Source organism: Dreissena polymorpha, chromosome 11, assembly GCF_020536995.1.
Source record: "Dreissena polymorpha isolate Duluth1 chromosome 11, UMN_Dpol_1.0, whole genome shotgun sequence".
In the NCBI taxonomy this organism is placed as follows: Eukaryota; Metazoa; Mollusca; class Bivalvia; order Myida; family Dreissenidae; genus Dreissena; species Dreissena polymorpha.
The window spans coordinates 60,285,012-60,303,493 of record NC_068365.1 but is presented as its reverse complement, the minus strand read 5'-3'; the positions used below and the strand labels follow the sequence as shown (position 1 = coordinate 60,303,493).

The 18,482-nt window shown below is 36.3% G+C and overlaps 1 protein-coding gene across 14 annotated transcripts in view; it reads left to right on the top strand.

Annotated features, from left to right (window-relative positions):
* The first annotated feature begins 1,031 nt into the window (after positions 1 to 1,031).
* The window catches only part of LOC127851914 (uncharacterized), a 34,385-nt gene continuing 16,934 nt past the window's right edge, over positions 1,032 to 18,482 (top strand). For 6 of the 14 annotated variants that reach the window (XM_052385900.1, XM_052385890.1, XM_052385893.1 and 3 more), the window contains exons 1-12: positions 1,032 to 1,300; positions 4,102 to 4,317; positions 5,776 to 5,979; positions 8,736 to 8,957; positions 12,313 to 12,516; positions 12,789 to 12,914; positions 13,857 to 13,994; positions 14,457 to 14,594; positions 15,943 to 16,080; positions 16,388 to 16,525; positions 17,142 to 17,279; positions 18,285 to 18,422. In XM_052385900.1, coding sequence (XP_052241860.1) covers positions 1,237 to 1,300; positions 4,102 to 4,317; positions 5,776 to 5,979; positions 8,736 to 8,957; positions 12,313 to 12,516; positions 12,789 to 12,914; positions 13,857 to 13,994; positions 14,457 to 14,594; positions 15,943 to 16,080; positions 16,388 to 16,525; positions 17,142 to 17,279; positions 18,285 to 18,422 — 1,864 coding nt within the window. In that variant the 5' untranslated portion in view covers positions 1,032 to 1,236. The remainder of the gene's footprint in view (positions 1,301 to 4,101; positions 4,318 to 5,775; positions 5,980 to 8,735; positions 8,958 to 12,312; positions 12,517 to 12,788; positions 12,915 to 13,856; positions 13,995 to 14,456; positions 14,595 to 15,942; positions 16,081 to 16,387; positions 16,526 to 17,141; positions 17,280 to 18,284; positions 18,423 to 18,482) is intronic. The other 8 variants (XM_052385901.1, XM_052385892.1, XM_052385888.1 and 5 more) reach the window with 7 other exon arrangements.

Here is an 18,482-nt window from a genome sequence, read left to right as displayed (position 1 = left end):
TATTTTGTTAAAATTTTTACTGTTCATACAGTTTATGCTGTTTTCCGACCGAATTTTCTATTTTTTGGGGAAAAAAATCTAACATTTTTCCGTGATGTTTTTCTTTGCAATAGAAAAGGATACACCATTTATAAACACGACCATGCGCCGTGTTATCTTATTAACTTATCTTTATGATATATATTTTTTTTTAACTGATGCACTTACCTCTCGCGCGTGGTATCTGGTAACGAAGTGCCATCTGTTATCAAAGTATCCGCATACTCAGCGCATACGTGACTAACATGGTTGTTATATTCCCTACAAAATCACCATCATTTAAATGCGGCATATGTCGTTCTACTGTTATTTGAACACATAAGAGTAGTCTAACCCATTTATAACTAGTGGACCTTTCCATCCTTCTAAATTGGGTCAATTTATTTCGAAAATTAGGGATGTCTAGTATATGTATTTCTATATCTAGAATATTTCTTACAGAAATATCATGCGGCGTCTCATCTGGGTCTACGCTGTTTGCCAAGGCCTTTTTTCTAGACGCTAGGCATAAATGGGTTAATGTTTGATTTGGGTTTATCGTCAGGATTTGTTGAACAGTCTTAGTTATTTCAAGTATCTTACTTGATAAATAACTTACACGCTGTATTTGTATAATGCATTTACTTTTTAATGTGTTTTAATAGTTTTACCTCTTTACACGAACATATACTTATTAGTATATGGTGCAAATATCTACTTACATACACCCTAAACCGAGTTACAACGGCAGCACACTATATTAAGCTTACTGGTGTGACGTTATCGAATCCCAGGAAAGGATATATTTTATATTCAGCGTTTTTTTGCTATTGTAATTAGTACATATTCAAACATTATAGATTCTCTAGTAAACATAATCATTGACATCCTTAAAAGATACGAAAGTATGTGAACAAGTTGCTTTAAAAGTCCTTGAATACAAATATTGTATCTTATCCTACTCTACATGTATTTTCACATCGCATTTCGAATGAATTGTTGAGTTTCCTCGCTATCATAAATACACACCCTTCCTAGCGATAATGTGACACTTTGCGCTCCTCTCAAAATCTTTAAACTTCCTACTTGAATAAATATACATTTGGAATAGTGGATATCTAAAACAGGGAAATGGTCCACGTTGAATTCAAAAGTTGAGCATTGAAATATATAAATTTGGTGAAAGTTCCGTGCTCTGATGCAATAAATTGTATAATCATGAACAACGTTAAAGGAATATTATTTACGACGTGGATATTTGTTTCGGTCTACAAAACAAGAGGTACAAGTGTAATTATTAAATTTATAACAAAGACATCTTTTAAATGTCTTTGTTATAGAAAAAAAATCTTTTCAATAAATTTTTATAGCGTTTAACTAAATTAGCCGTGCTCTGTGACAAGGGGTTTCAATGCATGTGCGTAAAGTGTCGTCCCAGATTAGCCGGCGCAGTTCGTATAGGTTAATCAGGGACGACATTTTCCGCTTTTATGATAATTTTCGTTTCAAGAAAGTCTCTTCTTAGCAAAAATTTAAGTTTAGGCGTAAAGTACCGTCCCTGATTTGGGACGACACTTTACGCATATGCAGTAAACCCCCTTTTCACAGAGCACGGCTCGAATAAATATGTCGCTGTGAAATGTTAATGTGCAAACAGCAAATCCTACACAAAATCTTACATTTCATCATCATTCATCAACACTATTATCACTTCCATCACCATCCGCATCCTCATCATTATCCTCCTCCTCCTCCTCCTCCTCCTCCTCCTCCTCCTACTCCTCATCATCATCATCATCATCATCATCATCATCATCATCATCATCATCATCATCATCATCATCAACAACATCATCATCATCATCATCATCATCATCGGCATCATCATCATCATCATCATCGGCATCATCATCATCATCAGCAGCAGCAGCAGAAGCAGCAGCAGCAGCAGTAGAAGCAGCAGCTTCATCATCATTATTATCATCACCATCGTCGTCGTCGTCATCATCATCACCATCATCATTATAATAATCATCATCATCATGTCATTCCTAATGTCAGTATCACTGTATTCACCATATACGTCGCAATCTCTATAAGAATTTCCGTTATCATAATTAGTACAAATTATCATCAAATTTATCACCAGTAGTCATCGCCATCATCAATCTTATTGCCATTGACCATATGAGCATCCTTGTCGCTGAAACAGAATCAAATAACTATTGGGGGATAAGATTAACACACAAATATTTCCAAAAATATTAAATGAACGTCTTAAACTACGGGCACAAACAAATAACATTATAACTGATGCACACATACGGATTTAAAACTTACTGTAACACAGTCGATGTAATATTTATTCTTAATGCACTTATAGAAAGGCAGTTGCAGAATCAAAACTTACTGTATTGTTGCTACCGGAAGACATATCACGTAATCAATCGCGGTGAATTATAATGTTAAATGATATATGCGGGTATCGGCGGAAAATTATTAACTCTAATACAATCGATCTACAAAGAAGAAAAATTACAGATTACACCTATGTGTAACTTAGCAGACATATTCAGTAGTTACTTGTGTTTATTTCAGGGGGACATAAACTCGCCAATATTGTTTTCGCTCTTTATTATTGACATCGAATTCAATTTGCAGAAAGAAATAAACGCCGGCATTGCATACATGTAGGCTCCAAAATCAATATATTAAGTATCATTAACTTTTTTTCTGAAAAACAGGAAGGTCTTTAAGTATCATTGAACAATTTGTAAATCTTCTTTAATTATTGCAAATTAACAGTCAACATTAAAAAACGGCATGGTATTCCTGAACAGTGGAACAATTAGTAAAACATTAAAAGGCAAAAACTTGAAAGAGTAAACAATTTTTATTACTTGGAATGTCAAGTGGTGGATCATGTTTGCAAGCAAACCATACCTTGTATGAAAAATCATTAAAAGCAATGCATGCTTTGTTCACCCTAACAACAGGAATAAACGTACCTTATAAAGATCATCTTCACTTTATTTAAGGCATATTTTGTATCCATTTTGCGCTATAACTGCGAGGTTCGGGGATTTATCAAAGCGGAAAACATAGAGCGCGTAACGCGTAATGCGTTATACTTTTATGTCGAAGTAAGTCGTGTTCTATTGTATATAGACGGATATATCATCGTCATCTGAAACATCGTCGTTTACATCGGGATATTGTTTTTTGCATACTTGTCAGCCTACATTATGTAGTCCTCAGTATTGCCAATCAACATTTGCAAAAAAAGTCCTTTTAAGGAGAACCCCATGTGTAGATGAGCAAAGTAGGCAAATGCTGCTCAAAATGGGCGATACATGTAGACGTTCTATTTTTGCCCTCTCAGACTCACGCAAACATTCATTTATGGTATATAAAAGCGAATATATACGATCTAGATACTATTGCTCTAAACATAAACACGGAGATGAGTAAAAAAATAAGATATTGAATAAAACAGAAGTAGAATAGGAAGTTTTATTAGCAAATAAACACAATTATGTTCATTAAATTGCAAAAACAATATTGCTGTTCAGCATCACAAATGGTTCTAACAACTTGCACACCGTTGAACAACCCCTCATAAGTCTGTGCAGATTTGTTCAGATGACACATATATTTCATTTTGGTTTTGAAACAAATGCGAGTAAACATAGCGGCATCGGCGTTAACTTGTTTAGTATCTATTTTAATAAAGTAAACAGTTTCTGATTGGTGGTACCTTATTCAGATTGTTATTTCATTTTTATAACATTCATCATACATATTCCTATGTTTGTGCAAGTTAACGGTCAAAACATGTTGAAATTGAAACCGTAAATACTCGCTTTGATTACAAACAATAAAACTCTAAACATGAAAATTGTTTAGAACATTTGAGGATAACTGTTTTCACACATACAATAAATATAATCCCAGGAAACAAATTGCAACATAGTTCCCTTTGATAATTACGAATGCTTTTCTGTTTTAATTTATTGATAGTTCTCCAAGTTAAATTCATCTTATAAACATAATTGTTATGCTTTATATAATTTTTATTTAAAGGCGATGAAATCATCAACATGAATGGTGCATTTATTTCATCAACTGGACAAGTGTATGCAAACATGGCAGCTTCACGTGCCATCGATGGTATTGCAAACACAAGCGCAGAGACATGCCGGTGTTGCACCGTTATCCAAAGACCAGCACAGATTGTTCTAAACCTCACACGGCCATACTGGGTTTCAAGAATAGAAGTGCTCGGTCGTACTGATTCTGGTATATTATACTATTATATTAAAATGCAATAATAGTTTTAATATGTTAACAGTATTGGATTCAATATATCAGTTGTATCCATATTAAATAGAAATGCTATAACAGTATACATCAAACATCTTCCAAAATAGCCGTAAACACATTTTACAACAAGGGAAACAAACACAATTATTATCGCGCTTTGTTAAAGCAGAACATTAACGTAAGCATGACACGCATTTCTTTTTTTATTTTTAAGAAATTTCATTATTAAACATCGTGTCATCCCCATTTCTATATTTCTTAACCAACCTTGCAGCTTATTTATGAAAACGTTTGTAACATCGTTATTAACTATATACATGCTATTGCCATCAATCCATGTGCGTGTTATTTAAACAAGACACGCCGCGTTAAACAGCAGGTACCTTTTTTCTCTAATATTAAGATTATGAACATCTGCATTTGTAAGTCGGGTTTAATCGTCAAGTGATTATTTAATGTCGCATTGATATAAAATATGTTTTTTTGTTTCAAGACGACAGTTTAAAATTGTGTTATCATTTGTGTAAAATGTCTTCTCATTTTTTGCCTATGGTGCATTACTTACTTCTGGGTTCTTTTTGTTTCAAAATAATTATACTGTAACATATTCGGTTGAAAGACCATACATGCGCAAGTTTGATGAAGTGTTCATTTAGATTTTATTCTGCTATTTAACAAGTCCACAAAATATTATGATTAATGAGGTGTATTCAGTTATTTTCGAGATCGTTAAGTATTAAAGTCCAATAAATAAAAGTAAAGGAGGATGGCCAGACCTTTACGGGCCTGCCCCGCGATTCACAATTAAAATAAATCGAATGTATATCCTAGATGAACTCGTGCTGGACTCTAGTACACAACACATTACTCTCTTTTATATTCAAAAAGACACAAACCTACGTTGCTTCTAAATATTATACTTTGTGATACACAACAACATATGTATAATATCCTATTATAAGTATTATGATACTACATAAAAACTGTCATCTTCGTGTTCGAAGTCAAAACTACACAACCCATGTTTATTTCCAAGTAATTTATATATTATAACATGAAACCTGTTGTCATATAGATCATTATTATGTACGAATGACCGAATGTTTGGGTGACTTTAACATGTGATTTTAACAATTTATCAATGAATTGAATTCCATTATTTAATCTAAGTCAAAACCCAAATAACTGTGACTTTCTATCATGGGCACCTTGTAATATTTCATTAAGTATTATCTAAACTAGTTATTGATAAATGTAAGGACCCATTATTTCGATGTATGCATCCAGCATGAGAGGCATTTTTATGCAACCGCGACGGTTTGTTCGATTAGGTCTGATACATTTTCTAATGAGAGCGTTCTGCTTACTTAAGCATTTGTTTACGTTCGTTATTCGATACAGTCTTACTTATATTTAATTCATATGTTACATTAGGTAGTGATCAGAATTTCAATATTCAATTGGAAACTGCTTTGCAACTAGAAGATTTCACATCACAAATATTGAAGAACGGAAGATACCCATCAACAATTGCTGAATTCAACCCTCCGCAATTAGCGCAACTGATAAGAATTAATGGTACAGGCGCAAATGACACATACATGGCAGTATGTGAAATAACAGTCTACCAAAACGCAAGTAAGAGGTTGAAAGAGTTAGAACAGTAAGAACACTGCTCCTGCTGCTGCTGCTGCTGCTGCTGCTGCTTCTGCTACTACTACTACTTCTACTACTACTACTACTACTATTACTACTACTACTACTACTACTACTACTACTACTACTACTACTACTACTACTACTACTACTACTACTTCTACTACTACTACTACTACTACTACTACTACTACTTCTTCTTCTTCTACTACTGCTTCTACTACTACTAGTAATAATAATAATAATATTTTTATTATAATTATCACGATCATTGTTATTACTAATATTATCATAAATATTATTATTATTTTAATAATAATAATAATAATATAACTAGAAATGGCGCGGCAGAGGCCGACGCGTATCCCCAGGCCGCATGCTTGACCAAGGGGGCGCCCCAGGGTTGGTAATGGGGCCATGCATTGTTGAGATTGACCGTATTGTCATAAGAGATATTCAGTATCAATTGGAAGTTAATCGGTACTGAAATGAAGAAGTTAATTTAAAATAACATAAAACAAGTGATGTGTTTTTCAGAAACACAATGCCCCCTACTGCGCCACTTTGATTTATTAAAAAAATATTATCATTTGGCAGGTTCATTTATTACCTCCCTTTAAAGCTTATTTCTTCCCTTGGATTTTTTTTTTTGACCTTTGACCTTGAAGGATGACCTTGACCATGACCTTTTACCACTCAAAATGTGCAGATCTATGAGATGCACATGCATGCCATATATCAAGTTGCTATCTTCAATATTGCAAAAGTTATGGCAAATGTTAAAGTACATAAAACTAGAAATGGCGCGGCAGAGGCCTGCGCGTATCCCCACGCCGCATGTTTGACCCAGGGGCGCCCCAGGGTTGGTAATGGGGCATGCATAGTTGAGATCAACCGTATTGTCATAAGAGAAGTTCAGTATCAATTTGAAGTGATTCGGTGTAGAAATGAAGAAATTATAGTAAAAGACAATTTTGGATGGGTGTGGTCTATGTGGGCGGGGCGCCCCAGGGTTGGTAATGGGGCCATGCATAGCTGAGATTGACCGTATTGTCATAAGAGAGGTTCAGTATCAATTTGAAGTGAATCGGTGTAGAAATGAAGAAATTATAGTAAAAGGCAATTTTGGGTGGGTGTGGTCTATGTGGGCGGGGCGCCCCAGGGTTGGTAATAGGGCCATGCATAGTTGAGATTGACCGTATTGTCACAAGAGAGGTTCAGTATCAATTTGAAGTGAATCGGTGTAGAAGTGAAGAAATTATAGTAAAAGGCAATTTTGGGTGGGTGTGGTCTATGTGGGCGGGGCGCCCCAGGGTTGGTATTGGGGCCATGCATAGTTGAGATTGACCGTATTGTCATAAGAGAGGTTCAGTATCAATTTGCAGTGAATCGGTGTAGAAATGAAGAAATTATAGTAGAAGGCAATTTTGGGTGGGCGTGGTCTATGTGGGCGGGGCGCCCCAAGGTTGGTAATGGGGCCATGCATAGTTGAGATTGACCGTATTGTCATAAGAGAGGTTCACTATCAATGTGAAGTGAATCGATGTAGAAATGAAGAAGTTAATGTAAAATAACCTAAAAAAGGGCTGTTTGTAAAACATGCATGCCCCCCCATATGGGCTGTCAGTTGTTATTGCAGCCATTGTTTTTTGCCACTGTGACCTTGACCGTTGAACTAGTGACCTGAAAATCAATAGGGGTCATCTGCCAGTCATGATCAATGTACCTATGAAGTTTCATGATCCTAGGCCTAATTATTCTTGAGATACCATCAGGAAACCATTTTACTGTTTCGAGTCACTGTGACCTTGACCTTTGACCTAGTGACCTGAAAATTAATAGGGGTCATCTGCCAGTCATGATCAATGTACCTTTGAAGTTCCATGATCCTAGGCGTAAGCGTTCTTGAGTTATCATCCGGAAACCATTTTACTATTTCGAGTCACGGTGACCTTGACCTTTGACCTAGTGAACAAAAAAAACAATATGGATCATCTGCCAGACATTATCAATGTACCTATGAAGTTTCATGATCCTAGGCGTAAGCATTCTTGAGTTATCATCCTGAAACCATTTTACTGTTTCGAGTCACTGTGACCTTGACCTTTGACCTAGTGACCCGAAAATCAATAGAGGTCATCTGCCAGTCATGATCAATGTTCTTATGATGTTTCATTATCCTAGGCGTAAGCATTCTTGATTTATAATCCGGAAACCATTTTACTGTTTCGAGTCACTGCGACCTTGACCTTTAACCTAGTGAACTGAAAACCAATAGGGGTCATCTGCCAGTCATGATCAATGTACCTATGAAGTTTTATGATCCTAGGCCTAAGCGTTCTTGAGTTATCATCCGGAAACCATCTGGAGGACGGACCGACGGACCGACCGACGGACCGACCGACGGACCGACCGACCTGTGCAAAACAATATACCCCCTCTTCTTCGAAGAAGGCATAAAAATGAGTGAAAATCTCTGACCCGGCCCCACCCCAACCCCCATAACTTTTGGCCCAGGGGTCAGATCAAAATTCCAAATAGTGCAGGGTCGCACATATGCTAAGTTTCAAGGTTGTAGTGCTAATAGTGTAGGAGAAGATAGTGACCAGGACGGACGGAAGATGGAGATAACCACAATATCCCCACTTTTTCTCAGAAAAGCGTGGGGATAATTATTGTTCCTATACATATACATTACCCCTTACTCCACTTCTTATAATAATTAATTATATTTACAGGTGGACTACGTTTATTGGGATGGGCAAATCAATCATCTACCTATACAGAAAGTTATATACCTTGCCTTGCTGCGAATGCGTTAAACGGTAAAAATAATAGCGACAATACACATTTGTGTTCCGAATGCAGCGTTACTCAAAATGTGCATTCTAGTTGGGAAGTGGACCTAGGGCGGAACTTTCTTATTCGTAGTATCAACGTTTATGGTCGAAGCATAACAAGTATGTATGCTATATTTTGACATAAGCATAGACGAAAATAATGCATAAAGTAAATACCAACGACTGATAAATATAATAAATCACTTAAAAATAACTTAAAATAATAATGACAATAAATATTTATAGATAGATATTCATAGTATATCCTGACTATAAAATAAAGTGAGAAAATTTACGTTTCTAAATAATTAAATTTTTCGTTTTTTTCACTTTTTGGTCGCATACCCATTGCATGAAATGTGGAATAAGACCCATTGTCGCATGGCGCGAGTCTTTAAAAATGTCATTGCGTCATGTAAATGGAATATCGAAGCACAATACTTTTTAAAAGAACATTGAAGTCAAGCTGTGTTATTTATAGCTAACTGGCAAATTTCAACAGCCTATTCAGGGTTTAAGGAATGATTTCCAGATGGGCTGACCGAGTACGGCAATTATTTGTGGTTAGATAATTAAACGATTTCCCTGTTATCATGACACTATACTATTTCGATAGTGTTTGTTTTCTCATCGTGAAAGCAATACTGTGTTGTCAACCTTTTATTGATAGTCCATTATATCAGACAGACAGACAGACAGACAGACGGACGGACGGACGGACGGACGGACGGACGTACGGACGTACGGACGGACGGACGTACGTACGGACGTACGGACGGACGGACGTACGTACGGACGGATGGACGGACGGACGGACAGACAGACAGACGGACAGACTTGCAAAATTGTAAATGTATGCGTTCTATATCAATCCCTGACTTCGTGAAGCCCACAACTTTTGAAGAATAATTTAATATAGAACCCGCAAAAGAGTCAAACAACTGGAAAAATACTTTCGGTTTTATGTCAAATTCATTGCATTTAGACAATAATGTATCATACATTTAAGGGTTTTACCAACCAAATGCTCCTGTATTAGTTTAAAACTTCCAATATAATATAACACTGTGCCTTATTAATAAATGTTGTCAACAACTTCAATTTCATTACAAGTGTTAATCCATTTTTCGTTATCTTTTAATCCACCCCTCTCCCGAAATTTCATTATTTTTGTTTTTGCAGTGTTAACATTTAACCCCCCAAGAATGGCAATATAAGTATAAGTTATCTAAATGTGTTTGAACATCAGCAGGTGACTTGCCTAAAACAGCCATGTAATCAGCAAATCATAATAAAATCAACACAATATCGTCTATATGCAAGACAGGGTTAATGCTATCTTGTAGGTTAAGTTCAATGTCTTCAACAAATAGAGAAAACAAAATCGGCGACATTACCTCCCCTTGCCTCAGTCCAACCGCATAACTAAAATACTCTGAATAAGATGAAAATTATTTAACACGAGACTTGGCATTTGTATACATATCCAAACTTAAACATTTTCAACCATAATGCATAGCGGTATATACTATCAAAACATTTTAACATATCGACGTATATAACATGCAAACGTTTATTTTTATTTGAATAACTTTGAACAATTGACATCAGTATAAAAATCGCATTAACAGTCGAATATCCTTTCCGAAATCCGAACTGCGCATCCGAAATAATAGTATTTAAATTGTAATATGTTTCGATGCGCTTATTTAAAATCGTGGAAAATAATTTTGAAAAGCAACTTTTTTGAGAAATCCGTCTACAGTTATTGACATTATTTACAGTACCTGTTTTATGCAAAGGGATTATAACCCCTTCGTTCCAAGTATGGGAAAGAAGCCCGATACAAAGATACCGTTAAATAAGTCACACAAATGGGCAGATAAAATATAAGCACATTCAATAAAATATTCATTCAAAATACAATCACTGCCAGATGATTTATTACGTTTTAAATGTTTTATTGCATAGTTAACTTCTTCAATAGATATAGGCACATTAAATTCTGGAAATGCGGAATTTTCTAGGTTAAAATCATTATTTAAACAGAAATCATCTGCTTCAGTATTACAAAAATAAGACATATTGTTACTATGATTTCAAAAAAAACTTTGTAAATTCTTCTACAGATATTTTATTATTTATGACGCTATTTTTTATTTTAAAAAACTGGCCAAAATTCCATTGGTTTGTGCTTCCTTAAATTTTCAATCTTCAACATTTTTTGTCTATAACAACAGGCTTTCTTCTTGCAAATTAAATCTGTATAATATATCTTACCTTAACATAAACAATCTTTGTTAATATCTGTTTTACAAGACTTAAAAACACGTAAAGCGCCGTGGTACAAATTTCGTGTAGTAACACACTCGTGATCAAACCATTCCGTATGCTTTACACAGGTATTTACATTAAAGCTAGGGTTTGTATTATAAACACGGCTTTTGGAAAATAACGGTCCGCAACACTGCGAATGGTATCAGTAAAACTATTCAACATGTCATTTATTGATGACCGACTTGATTTGGGCAATATTATTAAATGTAGGTAACATAGAAATAATCCCTGAGCGAAATTGTTATCTCGTAAAACATCGTCCCATTTATAATTGGCATCAGTGTAGGACTCTGACGGGACATTATTACTAAGCAAAGAAAAATGTAACGGGGCGTGATCACTTAATTCGTTGAAATCATGCACTTCAAAATCCGATATAGCAAAAAGTATGCTTGCAGCTATTGCCAACTCTACCATTAACAATGCGTAAACCTGTGGCTTTACCTAAATCAAGTAGTTTTTACTTCCCCTGTATATCTTCCCTTGACGATTTAGTGATCAAGTACTGACCCACTTTGGATAAGAAGACGATTTATTACATTGTTTGTATTACATAAATTTTTATTGCGGAGGATTCCGGAGATAGTCGATGTATCACGATTGAGTACTGAATCGGAAATTCTGAGAATTTGTTTTAACGCGTAATTGTAAATGGGAAAATAATGTATAGACTATGTGTCGTATGAACACGCAGAGATTTGTCCGGAATTCCGTAAACTGAACAGTGTTACATCCTATCCGTTTAAATACTCAGACGCAGTGATGCGGCCAAATTTATGTTGGATTTCTCTCGAATCAGCCAGTGAAATTTTCGAATGTATTCATTCGGGTGTGTTGGCGTTAAATAAAGGTCTTTTAAGTTAAAAAGCTGGGCTACACAGCTATGCCGAATAATATTACACATAAACAAATAAAGCAAACGAATCAAAACAATCATTCACCGATTTAATTGGCGATTCGCTATAAATCGAACGACTGACAGAGCGACCGACCGACGGATCAAACAATCGAACGTTATGATGATTCATTATTAGTTACTAAATGAGTAATGAGTGAGTTAAAGTTGAGAGACTGAAGTGAGGGAGAGAGTGAGATATTAATATTAAAACAGACCAACGTGCAGTTGTTTTTATTTTAGATGCGCAACATCAGACCACATTTCTGCAGGCGTTTATACGATTGACGCGTGATTCAACTGCAGTACCTGTTAACAATGCATCGTCTACGTTCGGCCTCGCGTTATTATTTACTCCACTCATACTCGCTAGATATGTGAAAATACAACAACAAGATGCAATAAACATGTATATGGCATTGTGTGAAGTGGAAATATTTGCTGGAGGTGAGTTGTTCAACACACGAACCCACGTACACACAAGCATCCTCAAACCTCTAAAACCTTAAACCCCTACGAACACTCACAAGCGCACACGCACGCACGCACACACACACGCACACACACGCACACACACACGCACGCACACACACACACACAAGCAAACACACGCGTACAAACAATCATGCATGCACACGCACGCATACACGCGTTTATACACTGTTTAAGTACATGTGCATGAATCAGTCCGTTTAAAAGAATAACTTTTTTATTATTAGAATGTCCTCCGGGAAGGTTTGGAGACAGATGTGACCGTTATTGCCATTGCTCTGGTAACTGTGATTCCATAACTGGAGAGTGTGCTCAATGTTTACCTGGTTGGAAGCCCGGCACGTGTTCTGCACGTAAGAATCGACGAATATTGATTAATTTAATTTAAGTGTTGATTTAGTTAAACCAATTTTGTTTACAGAATTACATGCGCAAATCCAGCCTGCATATGAGGGAATGTCGATGATTACAGACTAATAACTTGATAAACATGTGCACTTGATATGATTGTAGGAACTGTTCGCACACACAAGTATTAAATGGAACCCTTATGTAAATAGTGCGCTGAGCCAATTTTAGATTTCTTTGCATTAGTCTTGTGATAATACTTTTCCTAATAAACTTACCTCGTGAGAGGGTGATGATGGAACATTTGGACTTACCAATTTAAACAATTTAAAAGCGCGTATGGTTTGTGATTCATTTCGGCTAATGCGATAATGAATCGACAGCACAATTCACGATTGTAATATAATTCTTGATTGATATCACACCGTTGTGATTCTTAGCAAATAAATTGTTTACCGTCTTAACCATAATCAAAATATCTTTATCTTGTACGTCCGTTCTGAAAACTCTTCTGGCAACTATCTAGCTATCACTTTTAGATGTATCTGTTGGCTCACCGATCCGCTTAGGTTTAAAATAAAAAATAACACATGTATAAATAAAACGTCAAAAAATTACGGGCATAGTTTACATTTTTGTGTGTCATGCAAGTAGTTTATGCATGTATTCACTTCCAAACAACTTTCAAGTCAAGGCAGTCATATGAAAGAACAATCTTAAAACAATAATTTTATAAGTGTGAATACTTCAAAAATTGATATATACGATAATTGTTCATAAAAGTACAGTGTAATTGGTTTAACAATGAAAATCATTATATTCCATATTTTAGATATACAGTATCATACTTTAATTTAATTATTCTGAAGTACACTAGATATGTTACATATTTGTCGCATGTATTTATTTATGTTTTAATTGCCATTACAATGCCTTAACAATTACAGAATGTGATAATGGTTATTTCGGCCAGAACTGTTCATCCATATGCCATTGTCGCAATATATCTACCTGTCATCGAGAATCCGGCCAATGCTCTGATGGCAATTGTGCATCGGGCTGGATCGGCAGCAATTGCAGCGCAAGTTAGTTTTTGTTCAAATGGGATTTTATATTATTGCAAGTAGACACTTTGCGTAATTTGTAATTTGATGCGTGTTCAGCTGGGTACGGCTTTTCCTCTATCACAAGACAATGTAATGTTGACAGTATTGTTTCTTTATTAAACAGTCAGACATGTTGATAATACGAGAGAATTCTTAAAAATTACGTGACCCCGCAACTTCGGAACAAATTTGCTGGAAACCATGACCTTATCAGAACAAGGCATCACGCAATTAATGCATATCTATTAAAAAATAAAATGATCAGAACTCGTGCCTACTACTCAAAGCGCACAACATTAAATGAATCTTTTTTATCCTAAAACATGATATGCAATTGTAAAAATATTTAGAATTGTTCATGTTCTGGTACATTTTCTGCTGTACTTGTATTCACGCTGTAGTTCCTCGAATAATTGAAATGTAAATATGTTTACACACCAGCATGTAAGGACGGTTTCTTCGGAGTGAATTGTTCGTCTCCATGCCACTGTCAGCCAGATGTAACATGTACTCATACAAACGGTCAATGTGCAAACATGCAATGCGCAGCAGGGTGGACTGGGGAAAACTGCAGTGCAGGTATATTGATCAAAAGCCTATAATATAAAAGGAATAGCCCAGGACAACAAATACTTTAACACTAATACTCGAAAGAAACATATTTTATTATGGACATCTTAAAAACTAATTTTATATAAAACACATTCAAATCGGTTAGATAAAACAGATTTGTTATGATTTATTAACAAATAAAATTGCAAATACGCCATTAAATTTGATGTTATATGGAATTAATCAAGTACACCATGTTCACTACAAGCGAAAACGTACTGTGCCATTTGTATCAAGCGATGTCGAAGATACAAATGATAAAACATGGGAATATTTTGTCAATTGTGTTAACAAAAAAGCAACAATTATTAATCGGCAGCTGTTCTAATGACATACCATGATGAGTTTTAACATAAGGTGTTTTATTTCTGTTTGCATTGTTGGTTGACAGTGGCTTAACTTTGAAACTCGTAGATTGTTTTCAGTATTCTGACGTTATTCAAATCTGTATTTTATCAATCTCTACAGGCTGCTGTTATTTAATCATGTCGTTTGCTTTCATAATCTATGTTCGAAAATGACGGTTTGAAAAGACCTTTGATTTAACAAGTATAAAAAATTTATTTTTAATGAGAACGCGCAGTCATTTTTTTGTCTGTAAGTGTAATAATCGTTTGGATTGCACGACATATTATGAAGAAAAAATCAGACGTATCTCAAGAATCTAAACTCTGGTAGGATATGAAAACGTAATAGCAGCTTCCTACTTAAAGTTATGCATAGTTGTCAACATGTTTACATACAGGTTGGTAACGATTCAAGGAATTGCAAATAAACTTTGTGTGCACATGTGATAAGATCGTATGTAATAGGTAGAACGAGCAGTCTAATGCTCAAGTACAAAGCTTGAGTTGGTCAAATACGATAAAGATTGTAAAGACATAATTCAAAGCGAAACTTTGAGTACACCGCAAATTACATATACCTATTTTGCTGAAGCAAAATTGCTCAATTTGTTCAAACACGCGGTGTTTTCTGCCATTAAGCCTGCCCGATTATCGATGTTTTTGAAGAGATATTTATTGGCAAATAGCCATAGTAAATTACAGTTCTTTAAGCCAAGTACGTTGAGAAGACTTGAAAGAAGTCGCGCATTTCATTAACCAGTGTAATTAATCTTTGAGAAAACCATGAAAATTTGTATCATGATGTGATTCAATTTTTCACATCCAACAAAATATAGTATCCAAAATAGTGTGTACTAAAAATCTCTCCAAAAAAGATGTTAACGTTCTGATGTCAACATGATATTAAATAAGCATGAATTTCATACAAACAAAAGAAAACTTGAACAAATGCTTATTATGCATTTTAGAGTGTGAACATGACTACTTTGGAATAAACTGTTCGTCGCGATGTCACTGTCGAGAGGATGCTACATGCGATCACATCTACGGCAACTGTTCGGACAATCAATGTGGAGATGGTTATACAGGGGATAACTGCAGTGAAGGTAAGTTATATTAATTGGGCATGCCTTTAATTATGTTAAGTTTTGTGTTTTAAATGAGTCAAACACAGTAATTGACATCCAAAACAAATCATCAGGTTGTTCAAACCCAAAATGCAAATTTTTTGTACTGAATTGAATTGTCAGAAATGCATTGGTACATTTTATGAGTTTTAATATAATTATATGTTTATTATTTATTATCACACATAGTCTAACAAACAAAAACCTATGGCAAAGATAGTTCCAGGAATTTGCATTGTTTTTGAGTGTACATGACATTAGTTTGGAAACAATTCGGTTATTTCAGAATGTGAGGCAGGTAAATTTGGTGTAGGCTGCGCGTCTCAATGTCATTGTCAAAACAATCCGACATGCAACCATGTCAACGGTGGTTGTAATGACTTTGTGTGTGCAGCGGGATGGGCAAGTGATAATTGTAGTATAGGTAAATATAAATCTCAATTAAAAGTCAATTTTTATTACGCACATGCATTAAACCCATTTTTCAAAGAGCATGACCCATATATAAAATTACTTGCGGTATGTATTCATGTTTAATGGAATGTAAATTAGAATGGTTTTGTATGTTATTGAATAAATTAAAAACATTTTGAATATGACAATTCTTATTGCTGGAAAAATCTGTTTACCGTATTCAATTATAGCAACATATCTGCCTGATGATGTATGTGGTGATATATTATGCAATAGTTTTAACCTGCCCCTTATGAATTTGTTGAAATACGTAGGCTTTTGTTGCACATTCTAATTTTCAAGCGCGAATTACAAGTACGGGTATGTGTACATATTTATATATGAAACGATCAGAGCTCTTGACTTACAGTAACGGCGCGAAACGTCAAATGAATAAGGTGTTTATTCTACAAACAAAAATTATATGCACTTTCAAAACAAATCGATTACGTGCTGGTACGTTTTGTACTTGGCCTTTATATTTGTTTTATATATACCGTAACTGAAAAATTGACCTTATAATTAAACGCTTTAAATGCCGCTGTAGTCCCTTGCATAATTTAACTGTTTATATGTTTACATAACAGCATGCAAGGACGGTTTCTTCGGGATCAATTGTACGTCTTTATGCCACTGTCATCCAGGTGTAAAATGTAATCATACAAACGGTCAATGTGCAAACATGCAATGCGCAGCAGGATGGACAGGGGAAAACTGCAGTGCAGGTATACTTATCAATAGCAAATACTTTAATATATTATAACCTAGGTCAACAAATGTGTTAACACTAATACTGTGCAAACAAATGTACCGCCCCGGTTGAAGCCGGTCAACAACCCGGCAGAGTCCCGGTCAACCCGGGACTAGCAACGGTTTATCCCGGTGAAGCCCCGGCAGAGACCTGGTTGTCGCCGGTAATGCCCAGGTGGGGCCCCGGTGAAAGCCGGTAGCGTCCCGGCAGAGCCCGGGTCTACCGTAACTCCGCCGGCACCCACCGGGGCTATACCGGCATCAGACCCCGGAAGAGCTACGGCAACGCCCCGGTTTTATCGCGGTTGTCGCCGGTAATGTCCAGGCGGAGCCCAGATGAATGCAGGTGGCGTCCCGACAGAGCGCCTGTTTACCGATGTACCGTAGCTATACCGGGACTCTGCCAGCATTCACCGGGGCTCCACCTGGGCACCACCGGCGACAACCGGGAGGTTGCCGTAGCTCTGCCGGGGTCTGTATGGGCCCCGGTGGAGCTACGGTGCGGTCTCGGTTGTTCTCGGTGCCGTCCCGGTTGTTACCGGTGCCGCGTCGGTCCTTCCCGGTGACTCCCGGGTCATCCCGGAGGTATTTAACATTTAAAATACTTTCCCGGTGGAGCCCCGGTTGTCCCCGGTCGTCCCCAGTTCATCCCGGTCGTCCCCAGTTCATCCCGGTCGTCCCCGGTGGAGCCCCGGTTCATCCCGGTAGAGCCCCGGTTCATCCGGAAGATTCCGGATCACGCACCGGGGCTCCACCGGCATCACAGTGAGACTGGGCCTTAAAGCATTTGATGGACTATTTAGTCAATATAATAAATCTCAAAGAACTACATAAACTTGTATGGCATGGTGTGATTCAAGTTTTCACATCCAATAAATTATAGTATTTATAATAGTGTGTACTAGCGATTTCTCCCAAAAGGCCGATTACATTCTGATGTCAACACACTTTTATATAAGCGTGAATTTCTTGCATTTTAGAGTGTGAACATGACTACTTTGGAATGAACTGTTCGTCGCGATGTCACTGTCGAGAGGGTGCTACATGCGATCACATCAACGGCAACTGTTCGGACAATCGATGTGGAGATGGTTATACAGGGGATAACTGCAGTAAAGGTAAGTTATATTAATTGGGCTTGCTTTTAATTATGCTACGTTATATGTTTTACTTTATGT